Genomic DNA, 24,560 nt, shown 5'->3' with positions numbered 1-24,560 from the left:
TGTTTATAAGGAGTATTTATAGGAAACATAATCTTCTTTCTCCCTTAGGGAAGTGGTAGCATTTTGGTGACATTGAGAGGCTGATGCAGCCTCCTCTGGATTGTAATGTGCACGTGTAAAGTTACAAAATTAACATGTTTATGCTTTGATTTTTTAAATTGAAATGACTATGTTTTGTTTCCAATAACTATGCATTTCTAATTTTACTCATTCTTTATTTGAGCCATTTTATTTTTAACATTACTTAACAGTTAATTCCTTTCTTCTCCTCCTTCCTTCCTTTCTTTTTGACAAGGATTTGTACACCAGACTGGCTTTGAACTTACCACATAGCTGAAGATGGCCTTCATCTTCTCTCCTGCCTCCACCTTCTGAGCATATCATAGATGTACAATGATAAGCCCAGGGCTTTCTGCAAGTTAGGCAAGAACTACATCCCTGGTTCCTAATTTTGCTTATATCCGAAGCACAGAAATATTAATAATTAATATGTGTGCATAACTGATATAAAACCAGAGAGTAAACAAAATTTTAGAATTAATTTCCAAAAGACTGTCCACATAGCTCAACATATCCAGTAGACTTTGAATTTGTATTGCTAGTTGGCGAGACCGTGCACTTAGTTGTTTGGGGAAAAATTAGAAATATTTAAGGAAATAAGACAGATTAGCTAAAAGTAGTTACCCACAAGTAACACATGGCTATACTCAGTTCTAAACACTGGGCTAGAGTTCCTAAAAGTCTACTTTGAATACTCCCAGCATCAGAATCACTCTAGAGTCTGTACTGTGTAGACTCCTGGGGTTCCCTTTTCTATGTTTCTCATTGACACTGACTAAAAATGCCACTGGCTTAGACGGAGTGTGAAGCTGCCCCGGGACAGACCCAACCGTATGACGTTCCACGTGACCGATTGTTTCCCTAACCTGAGCAGTCAGGAGAATGGCCATAGCCAAGCCCCCCCCCCCCCACGTTCCATCCCCCGCCCCCAGTCCTGCTGGTTTAGCCCTGACAAGCGGGACCCCAGCCAATCTGGTCTCCTATTGCCACTTCCTCTTTCCCCGCAGGCCAGTGGTTCGGTCCCTTGCGGCTCACATAGCGCCTCTCCAGGGTTAGATGAACTGTTGCTCGACTTATGGATTGCAAATAAAAGACAAAGACCTCATTTAACTAAATTCGTTCAAATTTTATCTTTTGACAGTGACGTCTTGTTTTTAAAGACAGAGTCTCGCTAGACACATTCTTGCCTTTGCCTCCGACTACAGTGTACGGGGGTTAAAGGTCTGTGTCTCCACGCCCACCTCCAATCTTCTGTCTTGATTGTCACCTCTTCCCAGGTCTCTGTCACTACATCTCTAGCATTCTGAAAAATTTCACTCACCCATAGGCTTACTTCTGTACTTCTAAAGCACTTTACAAAAGTTCTAAAGCAGTTTATAAGGGGTCTACAATTAAAACTGGTAAAATGTGGGAGGGAGCAAAATGGACAAAGCTCTTGTTAACATTTTGAAAAGGGATACATGTTACCGTTGTTAATTCTTGACGTTTGGGTCTGAAAAGTAAAATTACTATATGAGCCATTTATTCATCAGTGAATTTAACCTAAGCCTCAATTTATGGTTAATAACTACATGTAACAGTAGCATTCAGCTAAATGTGACTTAACCCAACTCTGGCTAATTCGCCCCAAGCATTCGTTTTACTGAGCATACTTTACATTTTTCCCTGGGATATTATTTCATGACATACTGGATGCTACCAGCAGTAAAACAAAATATTCAGAAGTAAGGCAAATGCCCATGGTATGAAGTCTAAAACCCGATTCTTTAAATAATGGCCATAAAAAACCAGACCTGAGATGTATTTTAGTCAAGAAAAAACGCATTTTAAAGTGTGAGGCTTTTTAAACTCAAAGATATCGTATTGTAGTTTTAATATACAAATGTAAAGCAAAATAAAAGCGCTGATAAACGACGCTCATTTTGCAAATTGAATACCATCTCCAGCTAATTAGGACGCCCTGCCCTGACCCTGAACAGGAGCCTAGTGATTATGCAAATTAAGAGGCTTGGCCACCGGTGGTGCAGGGAGGGAGATCCTGCTGGCCGACTGATTGGAGCGAGCTGTAGGCGGCACCGCTGTGACGTCACTGCGAGACAAGAGTTCTAGCATGGCCCTCTGTCAAAAATCCGCATCGCCCCTTGCTCTGAAATAAATAATCTTCTGTTTTAGACTCCGAACGTTGCAAACAGAGAAGAGGACAGTGCCGTTACAGTGTCTGTGAGCAAGACCCTAAGTCCGGTTCGTGCGCATGCGCTGAGGGCTATACGTTAAGCCGAGACCGGAAGTACTGCGAAGGTAATGTGCACATGCACCGAAAGCTATCCTTTGACAAGTGCAAAGAGCTCTGCTTGTTAAGTGCGTCTGTTTGTGGCTCGCATCCCTGGGGGCGGGTTGTCTAGGGCTCCCCAAAAATCAAATTTGTTTTCTTCCTCTCTTGCTCGCTTCCTCCCTTCCTTCTTTCCTCAGAAAGAAACTTTTTCTTCTGTCTTAATTTCTAATATACTCTCAGGTCTTTTCATATATATATATATATATGAATAGAATCATCTGGACCTGTAATTAAGAATGTGAGCCATCGTGTGGGTACTAGGAACCGAACTCAGGTCTTTTGTAAGAACAGCAACTGCTTTTAACCTCTGAGCCATGTCTTCAACTTTAAGCCAGAGGTTTCTGAATACAGTCAAATAATCACTCTCCCTTTCCCTCTCACCCTCCTCTCTGTGTGTCACTGTCTCTCCCTCCCTATCTCTTTCTCTCACACTCTCTCCCTCTCTCTTCTTCCCTCTCTCTTACTTCTCTTGTATTTTGACTTTGTGCAAAATATCAATATGAGCAAATTCTTTTCTTAGATTTTATATGTTTTTAGGAATAATTCCATAGGTACCACCAGATTGAGAGTCTTCCATACATATCTCACCCCTCATGAGATCTAGAGAGAACCTAGGGAAACTGAATCCAGCTGCTTCCTTATCTAGACCTCCTCCTGTTCGGAAGTTCCTGGTCCAGTATAATCAACCCTGGAGCCCTGGAGAAGTGACTTGTGTTTTAGAAGGTGCACGTTCAAAGGAATCCGTTGACTTCGGGCACATCTAGCTTACAGAGTACAGTCCCTTGCTCATGCCCAGAGCTGATGCTGCTGAGGCAAAGGCTGAAACCAGGCACTCCAGTCAGAGCAGAATTGTTGAGAAGTGTCCCTCCTGAGGAGGGGAAAGACCAAAAGCAGGGAATATCCTAAACTGGCTAAAATGTTCTAAGCCCAGCATCAAGGGAGGCCGGAGTAGGATTGCAGTTCAAGGCCACCCTGGGCTTCATAGTGAGTTCAGGCCAGCTGTGGAGGCTTGAGGAGAACCCTTCTCACACAGAGAGGAAGAAGGCATGCAGCCGAGTGACTGACACAGTGACACCCACAGATCGATCCTCAGAGTAACAAAAGGGAGTTGGGGATTTCATCTTAACTTTTCTTTATTTTTTAAAAAGATTTGTTTATTTCATGTATGTGAGTACACTGTCACTCTCTTCAGACACACCAGAAGAGGGCATCAGATCCCACTGTAGACGGCTGTGAGCCATCATATGCCGGGAATTGAACCCAGGACCTTTGGAGGAACAGTTAGTGTTCTTAACCACTGAGCCATCTCTCCAGCAGTAAAGGGTAAATTCTGTCTATCGCTGTGAGAACGTTGTCTCTTAGTAACCCTGGACCGATGGAAATTACTTTCGTGAGCACTGAAGTCTTCCATTGCCCTCTCTGAGGGTTGGGAAAGTGTCCCATGGTTATTTGTGCCAACTAGGGGACATCACAACTTGTTTTCAAGGACAATGTGACTGTGGGTTGCTGTTGTCGTTGTACAGATGTCAATGAGTGTGCCTTTCAGAACCACGGCTGTACTCTTGGGTGCGAAAACACTCCTGGATCCTATTTCTGCACGTGCCCTACAGGATTTGTTCTGCTCCCTGATGGGAAGCAATGTCATGGTAAGCCACAGCGACTCATCATTGCGTTGCTTTATTTGCAGTTGTGTCCCTAAGGTGGCTATGATCTGAGTTGGTGTTTGGTTAGCAGTGGGCATCAAAATTACCTGGGATTTATTTCACTTTAGACAACATGGCCGGCTGAAGCTGGGCATTGTGGTGTGAGTTGTACACCCAGCACTCTCCAGGCAAAGGTAGGAGAATCACAAGTTCAGGGCCAGCTTGGACTACAGAGAAGGACTTTGTCTTAAAAACCATCAGCCACATGTATAACTAGGCTCTACTACAGACCCATTGAGAAAAAGAAAAGACAAAGTCCAGAGCAAGGGAAATAAAACTATATAAACAAACACATATATTTCTATTTTAATCTATATCACCTAATACTTCAGTGTGTCTTTAAAAGAGGGGCATATAATAACCAGGGATGATACATTATTACATCTTAAATGAACTATGACCCCCTAGTATAATATCTGTCAGTTTTTAGATACAATCAAACGTTACTGTTATACCCCTAACATTGACAATAATTCTTTTTTTAATTACAAAATGAAATTTATTTCAAAAGCATAAGGGAACATTTACATTTAAACAAAGGGATAAGCAGGTGTCCATGCAGAAGAAAGTGATTCATGGAATGAAAATTTTCTTTCAATTTTTTTGAAGCAAAAAGAACACTAAGTTATGAACTACTGACTAGGCAAAGACTAGGAACCAAAGGATGAGGAGGGAATGAATGCAGCACACTCTGCAGTAGATGTGAGGTCAACTTACTTCTCAGTTTAAAAACACCACCAGACAAGAGAGGAAAAATTACTCTGTTCAAATTTATATTGCTATAGTTCAATTCATTTTAGTACTTGAAGTGGCTTCAGGCCATGCTGACTTATCTCTGAGGTCCATAACTAGATGGTCACAGTATTTAAAAAAATCACTCCCCCTTGTGAGCATCACTACACATATTCATGGCGAAAATATTTCTGCAAGTCTAGAATGATACAAGTGAGCAAACGAAGTTGGTCAGCTTGACTATGGAGTGCTGGCAATAAACTCAACATTCGACAATAATTCTTAATAGCATCAAGTATCAATTTTTTCTATTATGCAACTGTATAAAACACGAATAAAAACAAAAAATGTATAATTTTAAGCAAAAAATGTTTAAAATCTGTACATTTATCTTTGTTTTGTAAAATAAAGTCGTTTTAAAAAATAAAAAAAAACACAAAACCTTCAAGTATACATAAGCTTGTGCTGCAGAGGGTGTTGTTAGTTTACAACATCTTTAAAAATTGTTCTACAAAACAGATTTGTTTGAATCCCATGTTTTAGCTTGATGCACCTGTCTCTCATAGTCTCTTCTCATCCCTCGTATAGTGTTAATTAAATTAACTATTTTTATTTGCTCCAGAGCTTGCTGCTTTGTGGCTTTTGTCGATTACATTTTCTAAATGTCCCTACAATGTTCTGTGAACTTGTAATTATACCTATAAACTGGATTAGATTTGGCATTGACATTTCTTGGCCAGAATACATCGTAAATATATGTGTGCCTCCACCACGGTATAGATAATGCCCTGTGGTTCCTTTGTATTGTGAGGTCAGCCATTCATGTGTTATAGAGCTCACCAGTCACATTTTTTAATATCTCCCAGATCTATTATTTCACCAATAGTTTTGAAGTAATATTCTTGTCCTTCCATTTCTTTCTAATTATTATTATTATTACTTAGGAAGCTTTTGTAAAGGAAACTTTATCTCATTAACTGTCTGCTTTCCCAAGACACAATTCTTACAGTATAGGACAAAACAAATGTGACAAAATTGTATTTAGAGGAGATAATTTGCTAGTGAATTAGTCGTTTCTAAATTTGGGGGGTATCAATGTTAGCGTGTACTTAAAGAGAAACAGAGAATATTGTGAATTCCTGTGGGTACCCCCCAGTGAAAATTGAGGATTGCATATTCAGATATTGTCTAGTCCTGGTTTTTAATTGACTCTTAGCATGACTAATGTACAGACACGTGTTTGAGATCATGCTTATTATGTAGATGGTGAAGAATTGGTCTGTCTGTGTATCATCTGGTTTTATGAAACCTGGCTCATCGGAACTGATGGATAATAAATAACAAACTGTATGGAAATTACCTATCATCACTGACCTGAAAGACTAGATGTAAAAGGGTAGAATATAGGCCCCATCATATGCCAACAGGGACACATACAGTTTTACTTCACTCCCAAAGCTTCAAGAACTTTAATGATAGACATGTTAAATTTACGTTCAAATTTGATGCAGTTAATTTTTATGCAGGGTATAGAATAGGGTTTAAGTTTCTTAAACCATGATGCAGTTGGACTGTATTACTGTTGGACTTTTATGTGTACACCTGTCTGAAATAACACTTTCTCTAGTACAAGTTTATGTGCACTTGGAGGTTTTATTTTCATTAGGTTTATTTCGACACTTTAGTATAGTGTAGGTTGGCCCTGATCTTGAGGTTCTCCTGCCTCAGCTTTCTGTGGCTGGGATTATAGGTGTGTGACATCACTCCCAGTTGGAGCCCTTTCTAATCTGAATTTTCTATCCTTTCCTGATGTCTTCCTTTCTCTTTTCCTGACCCCATTTCCCAGTGTTCCAAAGTTGCATGTTAGCACACATACGTGGTGTATTCCTATGTATTTATCATAAATTTTGGTATTTCTTAAGAGCCTTTCATTTTTCTTCCAACATTTAAGTATACATACAATACCTTTGCTGTTTCTGACTTGTATAATCTCCAGAATCACTTGGTAAAATTCTATGTAAAATATTTTGGAATTTTGGTTTCTAACAACTTAAAAAATCTCATTCAAAGTAGGAAAAACTCATAGGAGATTGGTGGTAGTTTCCCAAAATTCTCGTTTTTTACATTTTTTAAACTTAAATTGATATTTTGTTCCTTGTTTTGGTATTTCTCAATATTGTGGTATCTCATAAATGTTAGATTTTTTTAAAATTCAACTTTCTCCTTTCAGAGTAGCAACTGGTTACAACCAATTTAACACTAATCTTCCTTTGTTCTTCTTAATTAGAACTTGTTTCCTGTCCAGGCAATGTATCAGAGTGCAGCCATGGCTGTATCCTGACATCAGATGGTCCCCTGTGCATCTGTCCCACAGGTTCAGTGCTCGGGACAGATGGGAAGACATGCACTGGTGAGTTTATCGGCCCTTCGTTGACTTAACAATATGAATCTTCTAAGAGACACTGAAAATTTTACTCTATTGCCAAAACAGACTAGGTTTACCAGTTACCACGTATTGAAAGACATTTATGTAACAGATTAGTAGATAAATCTAGGAGGTTCTTAAGACAGTAGAGTGGTTTCTAGAATGTCCTTTGACATTGTTAGTCCTGGGCTAGCATTACCAGTTACTAGCAGTTTTGTAAACCCCTGATGTGACTCGGTGCTCCAGAAGGATAGAGTGCTCAGCATATTGGAGGCAGCTGATAAATATCCCCGTGGTTTTCTCTTGCTAGAAAATTAAGCACACAGAAGTCTGGATAGAACTCATGATTGGCAGAAGAGTTTTAAGTAGTTTTTAATTATTTAAATAAAATTTGTAAAATATTATGACTCAGAATTGTTGGGATTTAGTATTAGCCAAATCTAGAATTGAAAATAAAGTGAGTTAAGATTGCTGAAAAGCAAAACAAACAAAAATGCCAAAGTCAAAAGGCCAAAATGTATGAGACAGAAAGATTGTATTGCCCAGCAGAAGAGTTAGGACAAACTCAAAATGCATTTCTTTTTTTTAAAGATTTATTTATTTTTATTTATATGAGTACACTGTAGCTGTCTTCAGACACACGGATGGTTGTGAGCCACCATATGACTGCTGGGAATCGAACTCAGGACCTCTGGAAGAGCAGTCAGTGCTCTTAACCAATGAGCCATCACTCCAGCCCTCAAAATGCATTTCTTTGTTCAGGCAGCTGCTAGTGTGTGTGTTTCTGGACCTAGCGGTAGAACACAAGAACGGGGGCCAATGGAATGTGAAGGGTTAACATCCAAATGCTGGGTTAAGGGGAATAGGATGCTGTGACAGACATTTCCTCTAAACTCTGAAAAGAAACTTGGTGGCAGCACTATCAGTGATGAAGAAAATGGGTCTAAAGGACATACAGTTGGTTCCTCAGAGTACTTTCCTGAAAAAAAAAAGTGACATTTTGTGTGCTATAACATCATTACCTGGTGGCTGTTTTTTGTAGGTTGTTCATCACCTGATAATGGTGGATGCAGCCAGATCTGTCTTCCTCTCAGTCCAGTGTCCTGGGAATGTGGTTGCTTTCCTGGGTATGACCTACAGTTGGACCAAAAGAGCTGTGCAGCTTCAGGTTAGCACCGTGGTTGTTTGAAAGTATCAACTTGCAAAAGAGATTACACAGAAATAACGTTACATTAGAAATATGCCAAGTAAAATTGCTTCTGGGTTCCTGGTAGAAAATATTATTTGGGAAAAAAAAATGTTGGAAGTAGGAAATGAATCTTGTTACTATGAGTAATTATAAGTAACTGCAACATAAATAATGACTATTTCTTACTTAAGGGGCATCCATATAGGGTCTGGTAACTTTGGTAGATAGAGAGGCCATCATGGGAATGGTCTTAAAGAGCTTTACAGTTAACTGATGTATATTACATATTTGTTGACTGATTTGATTTTGATCTCTCCAGTAAATATAGTAATCCTAACACTTTGACAAATTTTTCCCCCTCAACTTTAATGTGAAGTTTTATGCTTCAGCTGCTTCTTTGCATCTGATGATACCGCGTCTTTTCTGTCTGTCACCACCTTTGGAAATCTTCGATTTATGCCATATTGATTTTTGTCTGTTGGGGGTTGATCATACCGATGATCTAAGATGCTGTAATCCTGATTCTGTGACGCTTGCCTAAGTCTGACCTCAATACTCTTGACTCCTTAAGGTCTTGGCTAATAAAACATAATGAGCCTAGAGAATGATCAGAGAGCCTCATAACTCAAAGGATTGTATGATCCCCTTTCAGAAGAGCACCCAGCCATGAAATATGAATTGATAACTTCATCCTGTGTGAGTGAAAGAGGTTACAGCCAAAAAAACATCAGAGGGATTTGACTGTGCTTTAGATTAAGGTCGCCCTTTCTATAAGTAAGGACCCAGAGATGGACTCTCGCAAAGATACTTTGCAAGAGGGGGGTGGTGGTCGTCTTTCCGCCTGCCTTTGCTTACGTAACCCTGATGGGAGATTGAGCAGACTAGTATTGCAGGAATCAAAGAAGATCGTGCAGTGAAAAGCAAGTGTCACAAATGCCGTGGGTTTTAAAGCACTTTCAGTTCAACTGCATTTGAAATTTTTGTTAACAGGACCACAGCCACTTTTACTGTTTGCAAATTCCCAGGACATCCGACACATGCATTTTGATGGAACAGACTACAAAACTCTGCTCAGCCGGCAGATGGGAATGGTTTTTGCCTTGGATTATGACCCTGTGGAAAGCAAGGTACACTTTTTTTTGATGTATGGACAGATTATGAAATTGGAGGAGTTTAGTGTCACTGATGACCCAAATGCTCTGCCACACTTGCAGTATTAGACCCAAAACAAGTTAAATATATGCATTTGAGGATCGTTAAGAACCTCTGTGCTCCGATAGCCATACCCTGTTCCCCATTAGCCATCTTCCTGGGGAGACTGCGCAGCATCTTCTTTCAGTAGCCTCTCTGGAGGGGCAACGGGGAGCCCAGCCTGATGCTTGCCCATAGCTGTTCCAGCATCAGGAGACCAGCCTGATGCTCGCCCATAGCTGTTCCAGCATCAGGAGACCAGCCTGATGCTCGCCCATAGCTGTTCCAGCATCAGGAGACCAGCCTGATGCTCGCCCATAGCTGTTCCAGCAGGAGGGTTTACATTATTTACTAGTATAAGCAGATGATGGGTTGGGCTTAGGGGTGTCAGAAGTATGAGTTAGTAATTGGCATTTGATATAAGATCGGGAGAGGGGAACAAATGACTTTCTAAGTATGAAAATCGGGAAACAAGCTTCATGACTTGTGAAAACAGCAGCCTAACACATAACAGTTTACATAAATGATTCTGAGCATAAGTCAGGGGCTGTTCGCCATTCTCATGATTACAGTTCTCATTTTCTTGCTACTCAAACTGTGGTCTTTGGTCCATCTGGAGCTTATTAGAACTGCAGAATTCTAGGCTCCACCCCAACCACTGAACTAGAACCTGAGTGTTAGCAAGAGCCCCGGGTGACAGATTAAGCCCTATGGCTACTCCTCTTCAGAAGCAGCAGAGTCTATGTCATAGCTGAATAGTCACCTAGAAAGCACTTTGCAGCTGCAGAGTTGGGCAAGATGAAGGACTTGAGATGAAATGAGCTTCCGGAGATAGCTGACCAAATGTCCTCATGTTTGTAGTCTGGGAAATTGAGGCGTCACGCCTCGGCTGAGACAGGTGAGGAAGCAAGCATCCATGTTTTCTGAACTGACCTGAAGTGGAGTGCTGGGGACATGACCAGTGCAGATACAGCTTGGCTTCCATTCATCTGACTGCAAATCACTGTTTTCTGTCCAACTGAAGGAGCTACTAGAGGTTAAGTAGAAAGGCTGTGTCATTGAGCAGTGGTCCAAGATAACTAATAGTGTAGGGGCTAAGAGTGTGTGTGTGTGTGTGTGTGTGTGCGTGTGTGTGTGTGAAAGACAGACAGAAAGACAGACACAGGGAGAGAGACGAGTCTTAGGGTTTTTCTTGCTGTGAAGATACACCATAACAAGGGCGGCTCTTATAAAAAACATTTCACTAGGGATGGCTTACAGTTCAGAGGTTTATTCCACTGTCAGTATGACAGAAAGTATGGCAGCCACACCTCTCCAACAAGGCCACACCCACTTCAACAAGGCCACACCCACTTCAACAAGGTCACACCCACTCCAACAAGGCCACACCTCCTTATAATGCCACTCCTTGGGAGGAATCATTCAAATCTATGAGCCTATGGGGACCATGCTTATTCGGAGCACCACACACAGATTAAATTGCTCAAGGTTACTTGTATTCAGAGTAGCAGAGTTGGGGCTTACTGTAGCTAGCTATGTCTGTCTATCTCTGATAATTACATTGCATGACCTGAAGTCCTCCTGTTAATCCTTCATGCATAGTCTACATGAATATTTGAAATACAAACCAGAAATGCCTGGTTCTCTCTTTCAGATATATTTTGCACACACAGCCCTGAAGTGGATAGAGAGGGCTAATATGGATGGCTCCCAGCGAGAAAGACTTATCAAGGAAGGAGTAGAGACGCCAGAAGGTCTTGCTGTGGACTGGATTGGCAGGAGGATCTACTGGACAGACAGTGGGTATGTTTCTTGCTTTGGTTTTCTGTCACAGGAGATGATGGAGGTGAGGGGACAGGCAATACTGTTGCTTTTAGCCTCTACTTTGAACACAGGGAAACACGGCTGGCCACTTTGTGAGTTCGAGAGATGACGCCATTGGTGTTCATACCCCTACCCTTCCCCACCACCAAGCAAGGCACTCCTTTCACGGGATAGGGTCCACAGTGATGGGCTTCCAGGACCAAGAAAGTGAGGCGTGCTTTGTGGTTCAGACCATTGTCAGCAGTGCAGCCTCAAACCTGTCTGAGCACCATCAGGCTTGCACAAGGCTCTCTCCCAGGTGTCTTCCTGCAGAGATGGGATCCATGTTTGTGGTCAGCTCTCAGTTTAGCTGAGAAGAAAAGACAGATTTTTCCCATTTAACAAATGACTACAAATGCTTGGTGTTAACAGAGGTAAGGGAAGTGTGGGGCCATGCATAAACACTTACCCAAGGACAAAAAGGTACCTGAGGCAGAGGGATCGGTGGGCCCCACCCCTTCATTTTCCAGCCCAGAGAGGCTGAGGTTGTTCAGGGTTGTTTACAAGCCTGTGAATGGCAAATCTTACACTAAAATCCTTGCCCTGGCTCCTGCTGAACAGTCATGAAAGGCTCCCTAGAGATGGGAAGACATTGTCAGAGGTTGGGCAGGGTGTGCTTCTTCCCTTTGTGGGTGACAAGAGAAATGAAGTTGGGACATTTCTGTGCTCTCAGCCCCCTCTGTCCCTGTGGCCTCTGTGAGCCTGAGAACAAACAGGGCTGGACAGGAGGAGGATGGATTGAGGGGAGGGGCTTCCTCCTGCAAGAAAACCCACTTCCTTGCTGCTGCCAGAGAAGCAGGAAGCAGACTCCCTCACAAGAGGACTTGAGAGAGGCCATGTGCCCTATTTCTTCCAAGTAACTGGGAAACACTGAGTGATTGGTGAGGGAGCTGAGCATCTGGAACGTATGCAGCTATAGAAAAGGAAAGGAAAAACAGGGCTTCACATCTGGGTGGACGCTAGTGCCACTCAGAGAGCAGAGTCCCAGGGACCAGGCACATGGGCTCGTGCACAGCTATTCTGTGCACAGAAAGCCTCTGGTTATGGGAAACGAAGGGTTCTTTACAGTGAGCCTGGTGTGCGACGAAGTGCTCTCGCCATGTCCTGGTTGTGTCCTGGTTGAACATGGCTCTTTACTCAATTGCTTATTTAGCCTTCACCTTCATTCTTTTATGGTTTGTACATCTGTCTATTAAGTAATTCGACTGTGCCAAGGGGTTCCATCTAGGAAGCTATTAAGTCCTAAATGGCTACGCTTCCATATCTCTTAAAGATCAAGAGAATATATAATCACAGTACTAAAACAACTTTCCCAGGGTTAAACAGTGAACTCAAGGTTAGCCATTCCCAGAGGCTGTTCCTGACTCATCACAGAAATGAGTCTGGGGTGCTACTTGTGGTAGAAATGCACTTAGCATGGGAAGGCTTGGGTTCAAGCCCCAAGACCCTAAAACCTTCATAGAGGGGTACTGTCTCCTTCATTCAGTGTCAGGATGGGTGAGACCCAGAGTCATGGAACAGATTAAAATCAACTCCTGCCAAAAACAATTATAAGTGTCATAATAACAGCCTTCTCCATGTTGAGCTGACTTAAAAGGATGTTCCCCCTGTCAGCTGTGGGTAATGACAGAGCTCGTATGTGGTTGTTCAGAGTGTAAACGTTTATCAGGGTTACAGATGGCAACAGCTCTCAGCTTGTCTGGGGTAGCTTTCCTCCCACTTCCACACACTCAGGGGGCACCTCTAATTTTACCAGAGTGTGATTAGTGCCTACTGCCCAGGCAGTGCCTTCAGAGGGGCACAGCTGGAGCTCAGAGTCCCAGACCTCCCATTCCCGGCCCATTGACTTCAGCAATAGCAAACCCTCCTTAAGCCCTCTCCTCTCTGAAAGACAGCTGCTTAAACAAAACCTTTAATTTGTCTGGAAATGAGAGGTTTGTAGTTTAAAAGCCTTGATATTAGCTAGAAATTTGATTTAAGTAACTGAAACTTTAATCCTAGGTATTAGATTACGTGGCAACTCTTAAGTCAATGAAAACCAAAGAGGTGTGCCCCTTTTGGTGAAGAGAAAAGATATTCATGAACATGACCCATTGATAATTCTATGCGATTATTAATCGGCATCAAGGAATCCTGACTTCTAAAGTTAGTTCAGCCATAAAGGAAAAGATGTATGTGTGCTTGTTTTTTGGGGCCCTCTCTGTGGAGAACTACAGCAAACACAAATTGTCCCTGGGTCTTTGCTTTCTTATCACCATCCCTGGAGTCTCTGCTTCGTTTTGGGCCTGACCTGAACAGCACACGGGGAGCTCAGTTCTCATTGCCTAACTCCTGCTCCAAGCAGTTGAACTTATTAGTGATGTAACAGTGAGATCAGAGAGGGTGGTTTTTATTACCTCTGGTCACACACTTCAGAAGGAGAGAAATACAGCCACAAAGGAACTGAAAGTATGGGGAGCTAAGGGAAAGATAAGGGCTGACTACAGCACCCCATTGGCTCTGAAGCAAGGTGGAAGAAAACTGAAGCCCATGTGAATCTCCCCTGCTGTCCTTATGCTGGCTCGTGCCTTCTTCCCATGATCTGTGACCTGGCCTCCTATGACTCTCCTGGCCTCCTAGTCTCTGGCTTCCGTGAGTTCCAGCGGGAGATGGAAGGTGGTGAAGAGAAAGAGACTAAATAAATATTTGCTTTTTGGCTTTGTCTCTGCCAGGCTGCCCTTTGTCCTGTCCTGTGCCTGGGATCAGTAGGAGATGCTAGTTAACTGGTGTTTTGTTTGTTTAATTGGTTGGTTTTTGGTTTTTCAAGATATGGTTTCTCCATGTCTCCCTGGCTGTCCTCGAACTCACTTTGTAGACCAGGCTTGCCTCAAACTCAGAGATCCGCCTTCCTCTGCTTCCCAAGTGCTGGGATTAAAGGTGTCTGCCACCACTGACTTGCTGTATTTTAAATCAATAGAATTTTTTTTATGTAGAGAGCTTGCTGGTCCTAATTTGATGAGTGTGTGTGTGTGTGTGTCTCTGTGTGTGAGAGAGACAGAGACAGAGAGAGAATATTCGTGTGTCAGCATGAGAAGAGGAAAAAATTTATTTGAAAATGATGAGGTAACACCTCCCTACTTACATTTACCTCTTAGGAAATCTGTCATTGGAGGAAGTGATTTGAGCGGGAAGCATCATCAAATAATCATCAAAGAGAGCATTTCAAGGCCACGAGGAATAGCTGTGCACCCAAAGGCCAGGTAGATATTTATGAAAAAATGGTACCATTTATCTGAGTGTATGCAGTTGTTCATGTCTGCCAGGCTCATGACCAGAATTTGTGCTAAGACTTCAGGTGGTCAGTGCAGTCCAAAGGCAAGCAAATCGGTGAATTTTGTTCAGATCTTCAGAACCAGTATGTCCAACAGCTTATATCCCTACCTTATCTCTTGGTTCTCATTAATCAACGGTGCTTAATTCCATGACTCTACTTTTCTTAAAGATCTTAAGGAGAATATAAAGAGTTTCTTCAGAGTTATTAAAAAGCAAAGAGAAAAACAAATACCCTTTTTTTGTTTTATTGATCATTTCAATCACAGACTGTTCAATGCCACACCAATACATGTCTGTTAAGTAGTCAATTGTAATTCCACTGGGTTCCAGTGGGTTACATCCAGCTCTCAGCATCTGGCCAGAACCTTATAGTTTTTATTTTTGATGGAAATTTTATGGTGGTGTCTGGATAATGTATTAATAGTAACTGATAATTGATCTGGAGTTGATCAAATGGCTAAAACAAAGAGAACTATCTCTAAACAAGCCAACTAGATATTAAACCAGATTGATATTTTTAAATATGTGAAGTTAAAGTTATCTTAGAAGGCACAATACCTTGCATAACTCTAAGAAACAGGTAAACACACTATTTCTTTTATGCTGTAATTTAATATGTGCATAATCTAAAAATGAGCTACCAAATTGTGTGCATTTTGCTGCTAATTTACTACTGTTCATTCAAGTACAAATTTGAATCATAATATTCTACAATTTCAAAAATTCCTTTTTCATCTAATGATCTGATACCATTTTTTTCTTTTTTCCTTTTCTGGATGCTTTATACAGACCAGATAATTAAGGGTTTTCTTTGTTTCTGTTATTTAATTGGTTAGCATGCATTGATGCATTTTCTCCTTGAATATTTCTTGGTTTGCCACTCTTTAAAGTCATTAATATTGGTTTCCTAAGTCTTGAGAGAGTATAAGAATTTTTTCCTGCAAATCTGACTTGTGAGTTTTCTTGATTGAAGGAGACTATTCTGGACAGACACCGGGACGTCTCCACGGATTGAAAGTTCTTCCCTTCGAGGTTCTGGACGGATGCTGATAGCTAGCTCCAATCTGCTGGAACCCAGTGGAATTTCGCTTGACTATTTAACAGACACGTTGTACTGGTGTGACTCCAAGCTGTCTGTGATTGAAATGGCCAATCTAGATGGTTCTGAACGTCGAAGACTTACCCAGAATGATGTAGGTGAGGCTTTGGGCTATGTGACTTTTCTCATCTTTACTTTAGTCATACTATTATTTTTTAAACTGTGTAACATATGTATGTGTTTGGGAATGTATGCTTATGAGTGTGTGTAACCACAAGGGCCAAAGAGAGTGTCAGGTCCTCTGGAGCTGGAGCTTCAGGTGGACTTGGGTGCTGGAAGCCATACGTGGATTCTCTGCAAGAACAGTACTTGCTCGTGGTACTGGGGCCATCTCTCTAGCCACTGACATCCTTGATTAGTGCTGATGAATGTTAAATCCAGAGTGTGCTTACACACGTACACACTTAACCAGACTAGAGAGATAGTTTTTTAAGAATTATAAAACAGAAAGATTGCCCGAGCCCAAGCACTGGAATATTGAGTAAAATGTAGTATTGTATAATCACTTTTCCTCAAGATTTCCCCATATAAAAGTGAAAAATCTTAATTTTTTTCCAAACGTATTTATGAATAAAAATCTTATTTCATGTTGTTGTTTTTAGTCTGTCATACCAGAGAAGATATCACTTTCAGGCATTACTGAATGTTGGTCAATAACACGAGCAAAGATTAATTAAGGAAGTTTTCTCCCCTATTGCTTTTTCGAATTCTTCAAGGGAGATCATGAATTCTCATAAATATTTTTAAAGCACTGAGCCAGGGGCTGGAGAGATGGTGTAGTGGTTAAAGGCACTTGCTCATCTTCTGGAGGACCTGAGTTTGGCTCCCGGCAGCCATGTCGGGCAGCTTACAACCACCTATAACTTCAGCTCCAACAGTTTTGATACTCTCCTCTGGCCTCGGCAGGCACCCATACAGATATAGGCAGAACACATACACACACACACACACACACACACACACACACACACACACACACACAGTAGCCTATAAAGGAGCACAGTACAGGGAGTCTACAAAGGACCCCTCTGACCCTTTTGAACTCAGCCATGTGATAAGAAGACCTGTCAGGATAAAGTACGTGAACCTAATTTTGAATTTACTAAGGAAACAGTAAGTGTCCTTGAGCAAGAGATATATGTAACAAGATTGCCATTTCAGGGTAGCCATTTAGGTTACAGCTCAGTGGTCAGATTGAAGTCTAGAGAGAAGGAAATCAATAACAAGCTTAGTGCTAGTCTACACATCAGTTCTTGAAGACCCAAACCACATTGTTATTAAACGGAGAAATAGAAGATTAGGGTATTAACACTTATTGTGAATAAAACTTAGAGAGGGTCTGATGGCAAGTTGGTATAAGGAAAAATGAGAGCTCAGCATGTTGGGAGGGAGGGTTTAAGGATTTAGACACTGGCTGGGAAGATCAGAAACCAGTCTTATTTAGCAAGGAACTAATCAAATAGTTACCTTGCTAATTCTCTTTAGTTTAAAAACAATAACTTTCTAGATAATATAACATGAAATAGAGCATAAAAGATACTTAAATTGTATGTATTTCTAAGATTCTTTAAGAAACCATATTCTTCATAAACAGTGATAAGCTTACGTACATAGTTGGACCATATCTATCCTTACACTTGGCAGATTATATGAACTGTGGTGATTATGTGAACATTCCTAACATGAAGAAACCATCACATTCTGGATCCAAAACCATAGTATATAATATTCTACTTTATTTATTCTGGGCCAGGGTCTCAGGCATTCCAGTCTGGATTTGGACTTTCTGTATAGTGGAGGATGACCTTGAACTTCTGGTCTTCCTGCCTTTGCCTCCAGGATGCTGAGATGATAGGGCCTGTTTCCCACACACAGTGTAGATGGTGCTGGAGATTAACCAGAGCTTTGTGCATGATAGGCAAGCACTTCACCAGCTGAGGTGGGCCAGAGATTTTTTTTTTCCTTAAGATTTTATTATTTCATGTGGGTACACAGTCGCTGTCTTCAGACACACCAGAAGAGGGCATCAGATCCCATTACAGATGGTTGTGAGCCACCATGTGGTTGCTGGGAATTGAACTCAGGACCTCTGGAAGAGTAGTCAATGCTCTTAACTGCTGAGCCATCACTCCAGCCCTTTAGCGGAGATTTTTAATCCTGTTACAATCAGGATAGTGCAACTTTCTCCTGAAGAGCAATTTACATAATGTTGAGTTTCTCTTCATCTCTACTCTAGAGCACCATCTACGCAGAGACATGTGGTGTGGTCTCAACTGACAGCTCAGGGTTGGTTTTTTTCTTCTTCTTTTGTGTATATGGCTGTTTTTGTTTGCTACATGTGTGCTTGGGGCCATGGAGGGCCAGAAAAGGGCATTGTATCCTCTGGTACTAGAATGATAGACAGCTGTGGGACACGATGCTGGTGTTTGGACTTTAACCCAAGGTCTTTGGGAGAGCATTCAGTGTTCTTAACCACTGAGCCATCTTCTGAGTGTCAACAGTTCAGGACTTTTAATGAAGAGATTGGATGAATTTATCTTTAATCAAAGTACAATTAATTGTGGTTCTTAGCCTTAAGATAAGGAAGATGGTGTCTAATGTGTTTGTCGAACTTTGTAGCTAATTCTAGTGTTTTAAATGAACAGACCTTGAGGATATTATGCTAAGTGAGTAAAAAGACAAATCGTGGACAAGCAGCCTGGCAGCCTCTTATGCAAAGTGGAATAGCATCTCTGCGGGGGGTGGGGGTTAGGGGGAAGTTGGCATAGGGTTTCAGATTTCCAAAAAAGCAAAAATTCTAGAGATTGGTTGTGCAGTAGTGTGTGAGTGTACTTAGCATTTCTGAACATAGAGGCTAAGGTAGTCAATTTTGTGTTGTATGTTTTCTAATCACGATAAAAGAAAAAAAGAACAGTAGTCAGGTAGAACAAATTTCCATGATGTATGTATAGGTTTACTTTGAGGCAAAGGACTAGAGGCTGAGATGAAAACTAAACACCCTGGCCAACAGAGGTGAAGTGGAGGAGGCTTGCTGTGGCCAGGACAAGTCATTTGTGTTTTCTACCACAGGGGGGAGACATTCATTACCCAGCTCCAAACACATGCCTCCTCCACCCTGGTGTCTAGCAGCTTGAGACCCCCTGGGTGGCATTCTCCTGAGTAGTGGTCCTTGAATCCCTGCTCCCAGCAATTCCAGAGGCCTGCAGAGGTGGTTTTGGTTGAGCAGGAGCTCAGAAGGTAGCACACTGGATAGGAGCCGTGGAATCGGAGGCAGTAGATAAATGTGTTCAAAAACCTCCTTCTGTAAGGCAGGAAAGAGTCAGAGAGTCTAAGGGGCTGAGGGAAGGAAGCCATTAGTAAGGAAGGTTAGGAAGCTAGTAGGCTAAACTTGGTAAGGAGAGTGCATATGAAGAGATGGGATCATTTTTGGCAGCATCGAGTAGGCATGGGAGAAGAAATCCAGAAGGACAATCCTGGGCTAATGTATAAGAAGAGAGAGCAAACAGGAAAGGTTAACTGGGGAATACAGTGAGAGAGAGATGAAGTGTTTGAAAAAACACTGTTCAGTCACCTAAATTAAGAAAAAAAAAATCCTTCTAGCTACCTGTGGGTTAATTCTACTGCTTATGGCAACCACTTAAATGACAGGGACCCAGAGCAAAGACCAGCAAGAAACACACTCAAGTCCAGTCTATGGCACATGAGTACAGAACATGCCCACCTTGGCAACCTTGGTGCTGCTCAGACTCACGCAGGACAGCAACACCAGTGATGGAGTACAGCGGTTCTAAGCCTTGGCCTCTTACAGATGCCCCAGTGAACAGAACCTGCCTGTATTAACAGTCTTACAGATGCCCCAGTGAACAGAACCTGCCTGTATTAATGATCTTTCACTTGCTTCCAGGTTACCCATTTGCTCTAGCCGTGTTTGAGGATCATGTGTGGTTCTCGGATTGGGCTATCCCATCGGTAATAAGGGTGAACAAGAGGACTGGTCAAAACAGGGTACGTCTCCGAGGCAGCATGCTGAAGCCCTCGTCACTGGTTGTGGTCCATCCATTGGCAAAACCAGGTACACTGGAGAAGTCCTGCAGGCCCTCCTGCACTGGAGACTGCCGCTGTATTAACCAATGGTAGCAGGCAGTGGGGGTGGAGAGGATTTTGTGATTTTAAAATTTTCCAAGATTTGGACATTGATTAAATCACAGCCCGGATAAGCTTGGTAGTTTGGTAATTTGTGCTTTATCCCTAATGTGGTGATTGATTTTAATAATCTGGGTTTTATCTCCAGCCACACTCCTCTCCTGCTCCCTATTGCTTACTTGCTACTTTTAAAAGACTTGGATTACAGAAAGTCAGGATAAGCAAGTTAGACTTTGTTCATAGTGACTAGATAGATAGGTAGATGATAGATAGAGAGGTGAGAGATAGATAGATAGATAGATAGATAGATAGATAGATAGATAAATTGAGAGATGATAGAGAGATGATAGATAGATGATAAATGATAGATAGGTAGATGATAGATAGATGATAGATAGATGATAGGTAGGTAGATGATAGATAGATAATTGATAGATGATAGATAGATAGATAGATGATAGATAGATAGATAGATGATAGATAGATAGATGATAGATAGATAGATGATAGATAGGTAGATGATAGATAGATAGATAGATAGATAGATGATAGAGAGATGATAGATAGGTAGGTAGATGATAGATAGATAGATAGATAAATTGAGAGATGATATATAGATGATAGATAGATAGATAGATGATAGATGATAGATATATGATAGGTAGATGATAGATAAGTAGATGATAGATAGATAGATGATAGATAGATGATAGATAGGTAGATGATAGATAGATAGATAGATGATAGATAGAGAGATGATAGATAGATAAATTGAGAGATGATAGATAGATGATAAATGATTGATAGATGATAGATAGATAGATGATAGTTTGATAGAGAGATTATCACCAAGTATAAACAACACAATAGAAAAAGGCCCCAACTGTAATTCTTAACACCAAATAGAATACTTTGGTATGTTAACAGTTATTAATTCAGGCAACTTAGATTTCTGCAGTGGAACTTCTACCCACACTTGGGCTCCCTTACCCCCATATGCCAGGCAGTGGGCAGCAGCCAGGAGCAACCCCAGGAAGAGGCATTCAGCTCCCTCCAGCATCTCCTTACCCTGAAGATCTCTCTGAGTTTTACTAGTTCCTGGGTCAGGAAATAGGCGTCGCGCAGACTAAGGAACCATACAAACAAAACTACCAGCTACGTTCAGCAAATATGCATAAAGTAACAAGAGTCTGAGCTGGTTCAGAATCAGGGCCTCCTCAAAGGAGCTCCTGTGAGAGTTTTAGTCACACCTTCTATTTAGAATGGCTGAGTTCTCTCTCACCCAAAGATGTCTTTGATTTGCATCAGCAACATCCCCGACCTCTCCGGACCCATCTGCACATTCTCTCTGCTCTCTGCTAGGTGCGGATCCCTGCTTACACCAGAACGGAGGCTGTGAACAGATCTGCCAAGGGAGCCTGGGCACAGCTCGGTGTTTGTGCCGTGAAGGTTTTGTGAAAGTTCAGGATGGGAAAGTGTGTCTTGCTCGGCAGGATCATCAGATACTGGCAGGTAACGTAGCATACCGTGCATCCAGACTACCTCACCCGGGCTCCACACACCGAGACATCCGGCTCTGCTTCTGATGTTTGCAGTGGTTCATATTACTGAGCGCTCCTGAGTCTTCAAGACCGTTGAATGTTTGGGTTTCTGCACCCCTTCCCCCAGGGAGGTTTTAGTTCCTTATCACAGTCTGAGTTAAATTGACCTCAAATTGTAAAAACTTTAAGCTTCACATTTTCCCCTATCTGTAGTGGGGCGTACCAGGGCTTAGCGATAAATGCCACCTTGTGACAATGTTTAAAGACATTTTGTTTTAGAATGTTATGTTCTTAATTTCAGGGGTCATAAAAGACAACCTCCTCCCCACACTAGAGATCTTAATAGGAAAACTTGAGTTCTTTATAGAAATGACGTTACTGTATCTAACAAGTGTACGAAATGGGTGCTTAGGTCATGACCCCTCTCTTTGCAACTCTAGTTGAGAATGAGGGCGGGAGAATAAGCCTTGCGTGATGGATGACCTTTCTGCCTGCAGTGCATGCCCAAACGGGGTGGGTCTGCAGTCATCTTTTGGTGTCTTCCTAGCAAAAATGTGCCAAAGATAATTTATATTTGTTAAGCCTCTTTAAAAGTGCATAATTACTTGGTAGGCATGTTATAAATATAAGCTAAGTGGCAGGTTGATAACAGTGGATGAATGGCCCTGTCCATGGAATGGAGTTGTATATTGGATTTTCAGTCATGGGGTTTTTCCTATTGTTGTTGTTGTTGTTATTATTATTATTATTATTACTATTATTATTATTATCATTATTTTGCTTAAGGATAATAGTTTTATACTTCTAAAGACTCAAAACTTCATTTTAAAAGACTTAAGATCCCTAAAGTGTTTTTTTTTTCTAAAGGGTTTTTGTATATGTGGATTATATTTATCAGTTCTTAGGATATTGAAAATTTTAAATTATTATTATTATTTAATCTTTTTTTTTTTAACAGTTCAGTCATTATCCCCCTCTTGGTCCACCCTCCAACTGTTCCTCATCCCATTCCTTTTTTTTCATCTCCAAAAGGATGCCCTCACTCCCATACTCCCCCCACCTTACCAGACCTCCCCACTCCCTGGGGCCTCAAGTCTCTTGAGGGTTAGGTACATCTTCTCTCATTAAGGCCAGACCCAACAGTCTTTTGCTGTATATATGTCAGGTGCCTCATACCAGCTGGTGTATGCTACCTGATTGGTGGCTCAGTGTCTGAGAGATCTCCGAGTTCCAGGTTAGTTGAAACTGTTGGTCTTCCTATGGGGTCACCCTTCTCCTCAGCTTCTTCCAGCTTTTCCCTAATTTAACCATAGGGGTCCCTGGCTTGTGCCTATTGGTTAGTGTAAGTATCTGCATCTGACTCAGCTGCTTGTTGGGACTCTCGGAGGACAGCCTGTCTGTAAGCACACCATAGAATTAACAATAGTGTCAGGCCTTGGGGTCTCCCCTTGAGATGGATCCCAATTTGGACTGGTCATTGCTGCTTTTCCTTCAGTCTCTTCTCCATATTTATTCCTGCAGTTCTTTTAGACAGAAACAGTTCTGGGTCAGAGCTTTGACTATGAAATGGCAACCCCATCCCTCCACTTGATGCCCTGTCTTTCTACTGGAGGTCGACTCTACAAGTTCCCTCTCCCCACTATAGGCAATTCATCCAAGGCCCCTTCCTTTGTGTCCTGAGCATCTCTCACTTCCCAGGTCTCTGGTACATTCTAGAGGGTCCCCCTCCACTTCTCACCTCCCAGGGTTGCCTGTTTCCATTCTTTCTGTTGACCCTCAGGGCTTCAGTCCTGTCCCCCCGACAATACCTGATCATGTTCCCCTTTTCCATTCTGTCCTCTCTCTCACCCAGGATCCTCCCTTCCTCTGCCCCCTCTCCTGTGATTGCTTTTTTTCCCTCCCAAGTGGAATTGAGGCATTACTTGGGCCCTTTGATTTGTTAACCTTGAGTTCTGTGGATTGTATCAAGGCTATTCTGTACCTTTTTGGCTAATACTCACTTATTAATGAGTACATACCATACATGTTCTTTTAGGTCTGAGTTACTTCACTCAGGATGATATTTTCTTGTTCTATCTATTTGCCTACAAAACTCATGATATCCTTGTTCTTAATACCTGAACAATATTCCATAATGTAAAAGAACCACATTTTCTGTGTCCATTCTTCCATTGTAGGACATCTGGGTTGTTTCTAGCTTCTGACTATCACAAATAAAGCCACTATAAACATAGTGGAACATGTGCCCCTGTGGGATGATGGGGCATCTTTTGGCTTTATGCCCAAGAGTGGTATAGCTGGGTTTTCAGGTAGATCTATTTCCAGTTTTCTAAGGAACATTCAGATTGATTTCCAGAGTGGTTGTACCAGTTTGCAAACCCACCAGCAATGGAGGAGTGTTTCTCTTTCTCTACATCCTCCACAGCATCTGCTGTCACCTGAGTTTTTGATCTTAGCCATTCTGATTGGTGCTTCTCGGCCATTCAGGATTCCTCTATTGAGAATTCTTGGTTTAGCTCTGAGCCACATTTTTAAAAATTGGGTTATTTGGTTTGTTGATTGATGTCTAGTTCCTTGAGTTCTTTATAAATTTTGGATAGTATTCCTCTGTCAGATGTAGGGTTGGTGAAGACCTTTTTCCATTCTGTGGGCTGCCCTCTCGTCCTGTTGACGGTGTGCTGCGCTATGTGCAGTGCTGTGTTAAGCTGTGTGCTGTGTGATGCTGTGCTATGCTGGGGCACCACGGCCTTTCCAGCACCACCTTGTATCACTACCCATGTGAGCGTGTGAGCGAACAGTAACTTTCAGTAGTGATGCGGGCTCCCTGGCACTGCAGCTTCTGTGCAGTGGGACCCAGGGGTCTGCAAAGCACAGCTGGGCAAAGTGCTGCCCTTGGGAGTCCATTTCCTCCTCTCCAAGGGCAGGGAGCTCTGTGTTCTTGCATGGTTTTTTATGCACAGCAGCTTCGAA

General features: G+C 41.9%; 1 protein-coding gene across 2 annotated transcripts in view; it reads left to right on the top strand.

Annotated features, from left to right (window-relative positions):
• Positions 1-24,560, top strand: part of EGF (epidermal growth factor) — a 92,093-nt gene that overhangs the window by 43,420 nt on the left and 24,113 nt on the right. For both annotated transcript variants that reach the window (XM_080915758.1, XM_080915757.1), the window contains exons 6-15: positions 2,233-2,358; positions 3,916-4,038; positions 7,115-7,237; positions 8,295-8,420; positions 9,432-9,568; positions 11,287-11,435; positions 14,630-14,734; positions 15,781-16,004; positions 19,811-19,978; positions 21,412-21,561. In XM_080915758.1, coding sequence (XP_080771884.1) covers positions 2,233-2,358; positions 3,916-4,038; positions 7,115-7,237; positions 8,295-8,420; positions 9,432-9,568; positions 11,287-11,435; positions 14,630-14,734; positions 15,781-16,004; positions 19,811-19,978; positions 21,412-21,561 — 1,431 coding nt within the window. The remainder of the gene's footprint in view (positions 1-2,232; positions 2,359-3,915; positions 4,039-7,114; positions 7,238-8,294; positions 8,421-9,431; positions 9,569-11,286; positions 11,436-14,629; positions 14,735-15,780; positions 16,005-19,810; positions 19,979-21,411; positions 21,562-24,560) is intronic.

This window comes from Micromys minutus, assembly GCF_963924665.1.
Source record: "Micromys minutus genome assembly, chromosome: 4".
In the NCBI taxonomy this organism is placed as follows: domain Eukaryota; kingdom Metazoa; phylum Chordata; class Mammalia; order Rodentia; family Muridae; genus Micromys; species Micromys minutus.
Note: the sequence above shows the minus strand (reverse complement) of the source record. Positions and strands in the feature narration are given on the sequence as shown.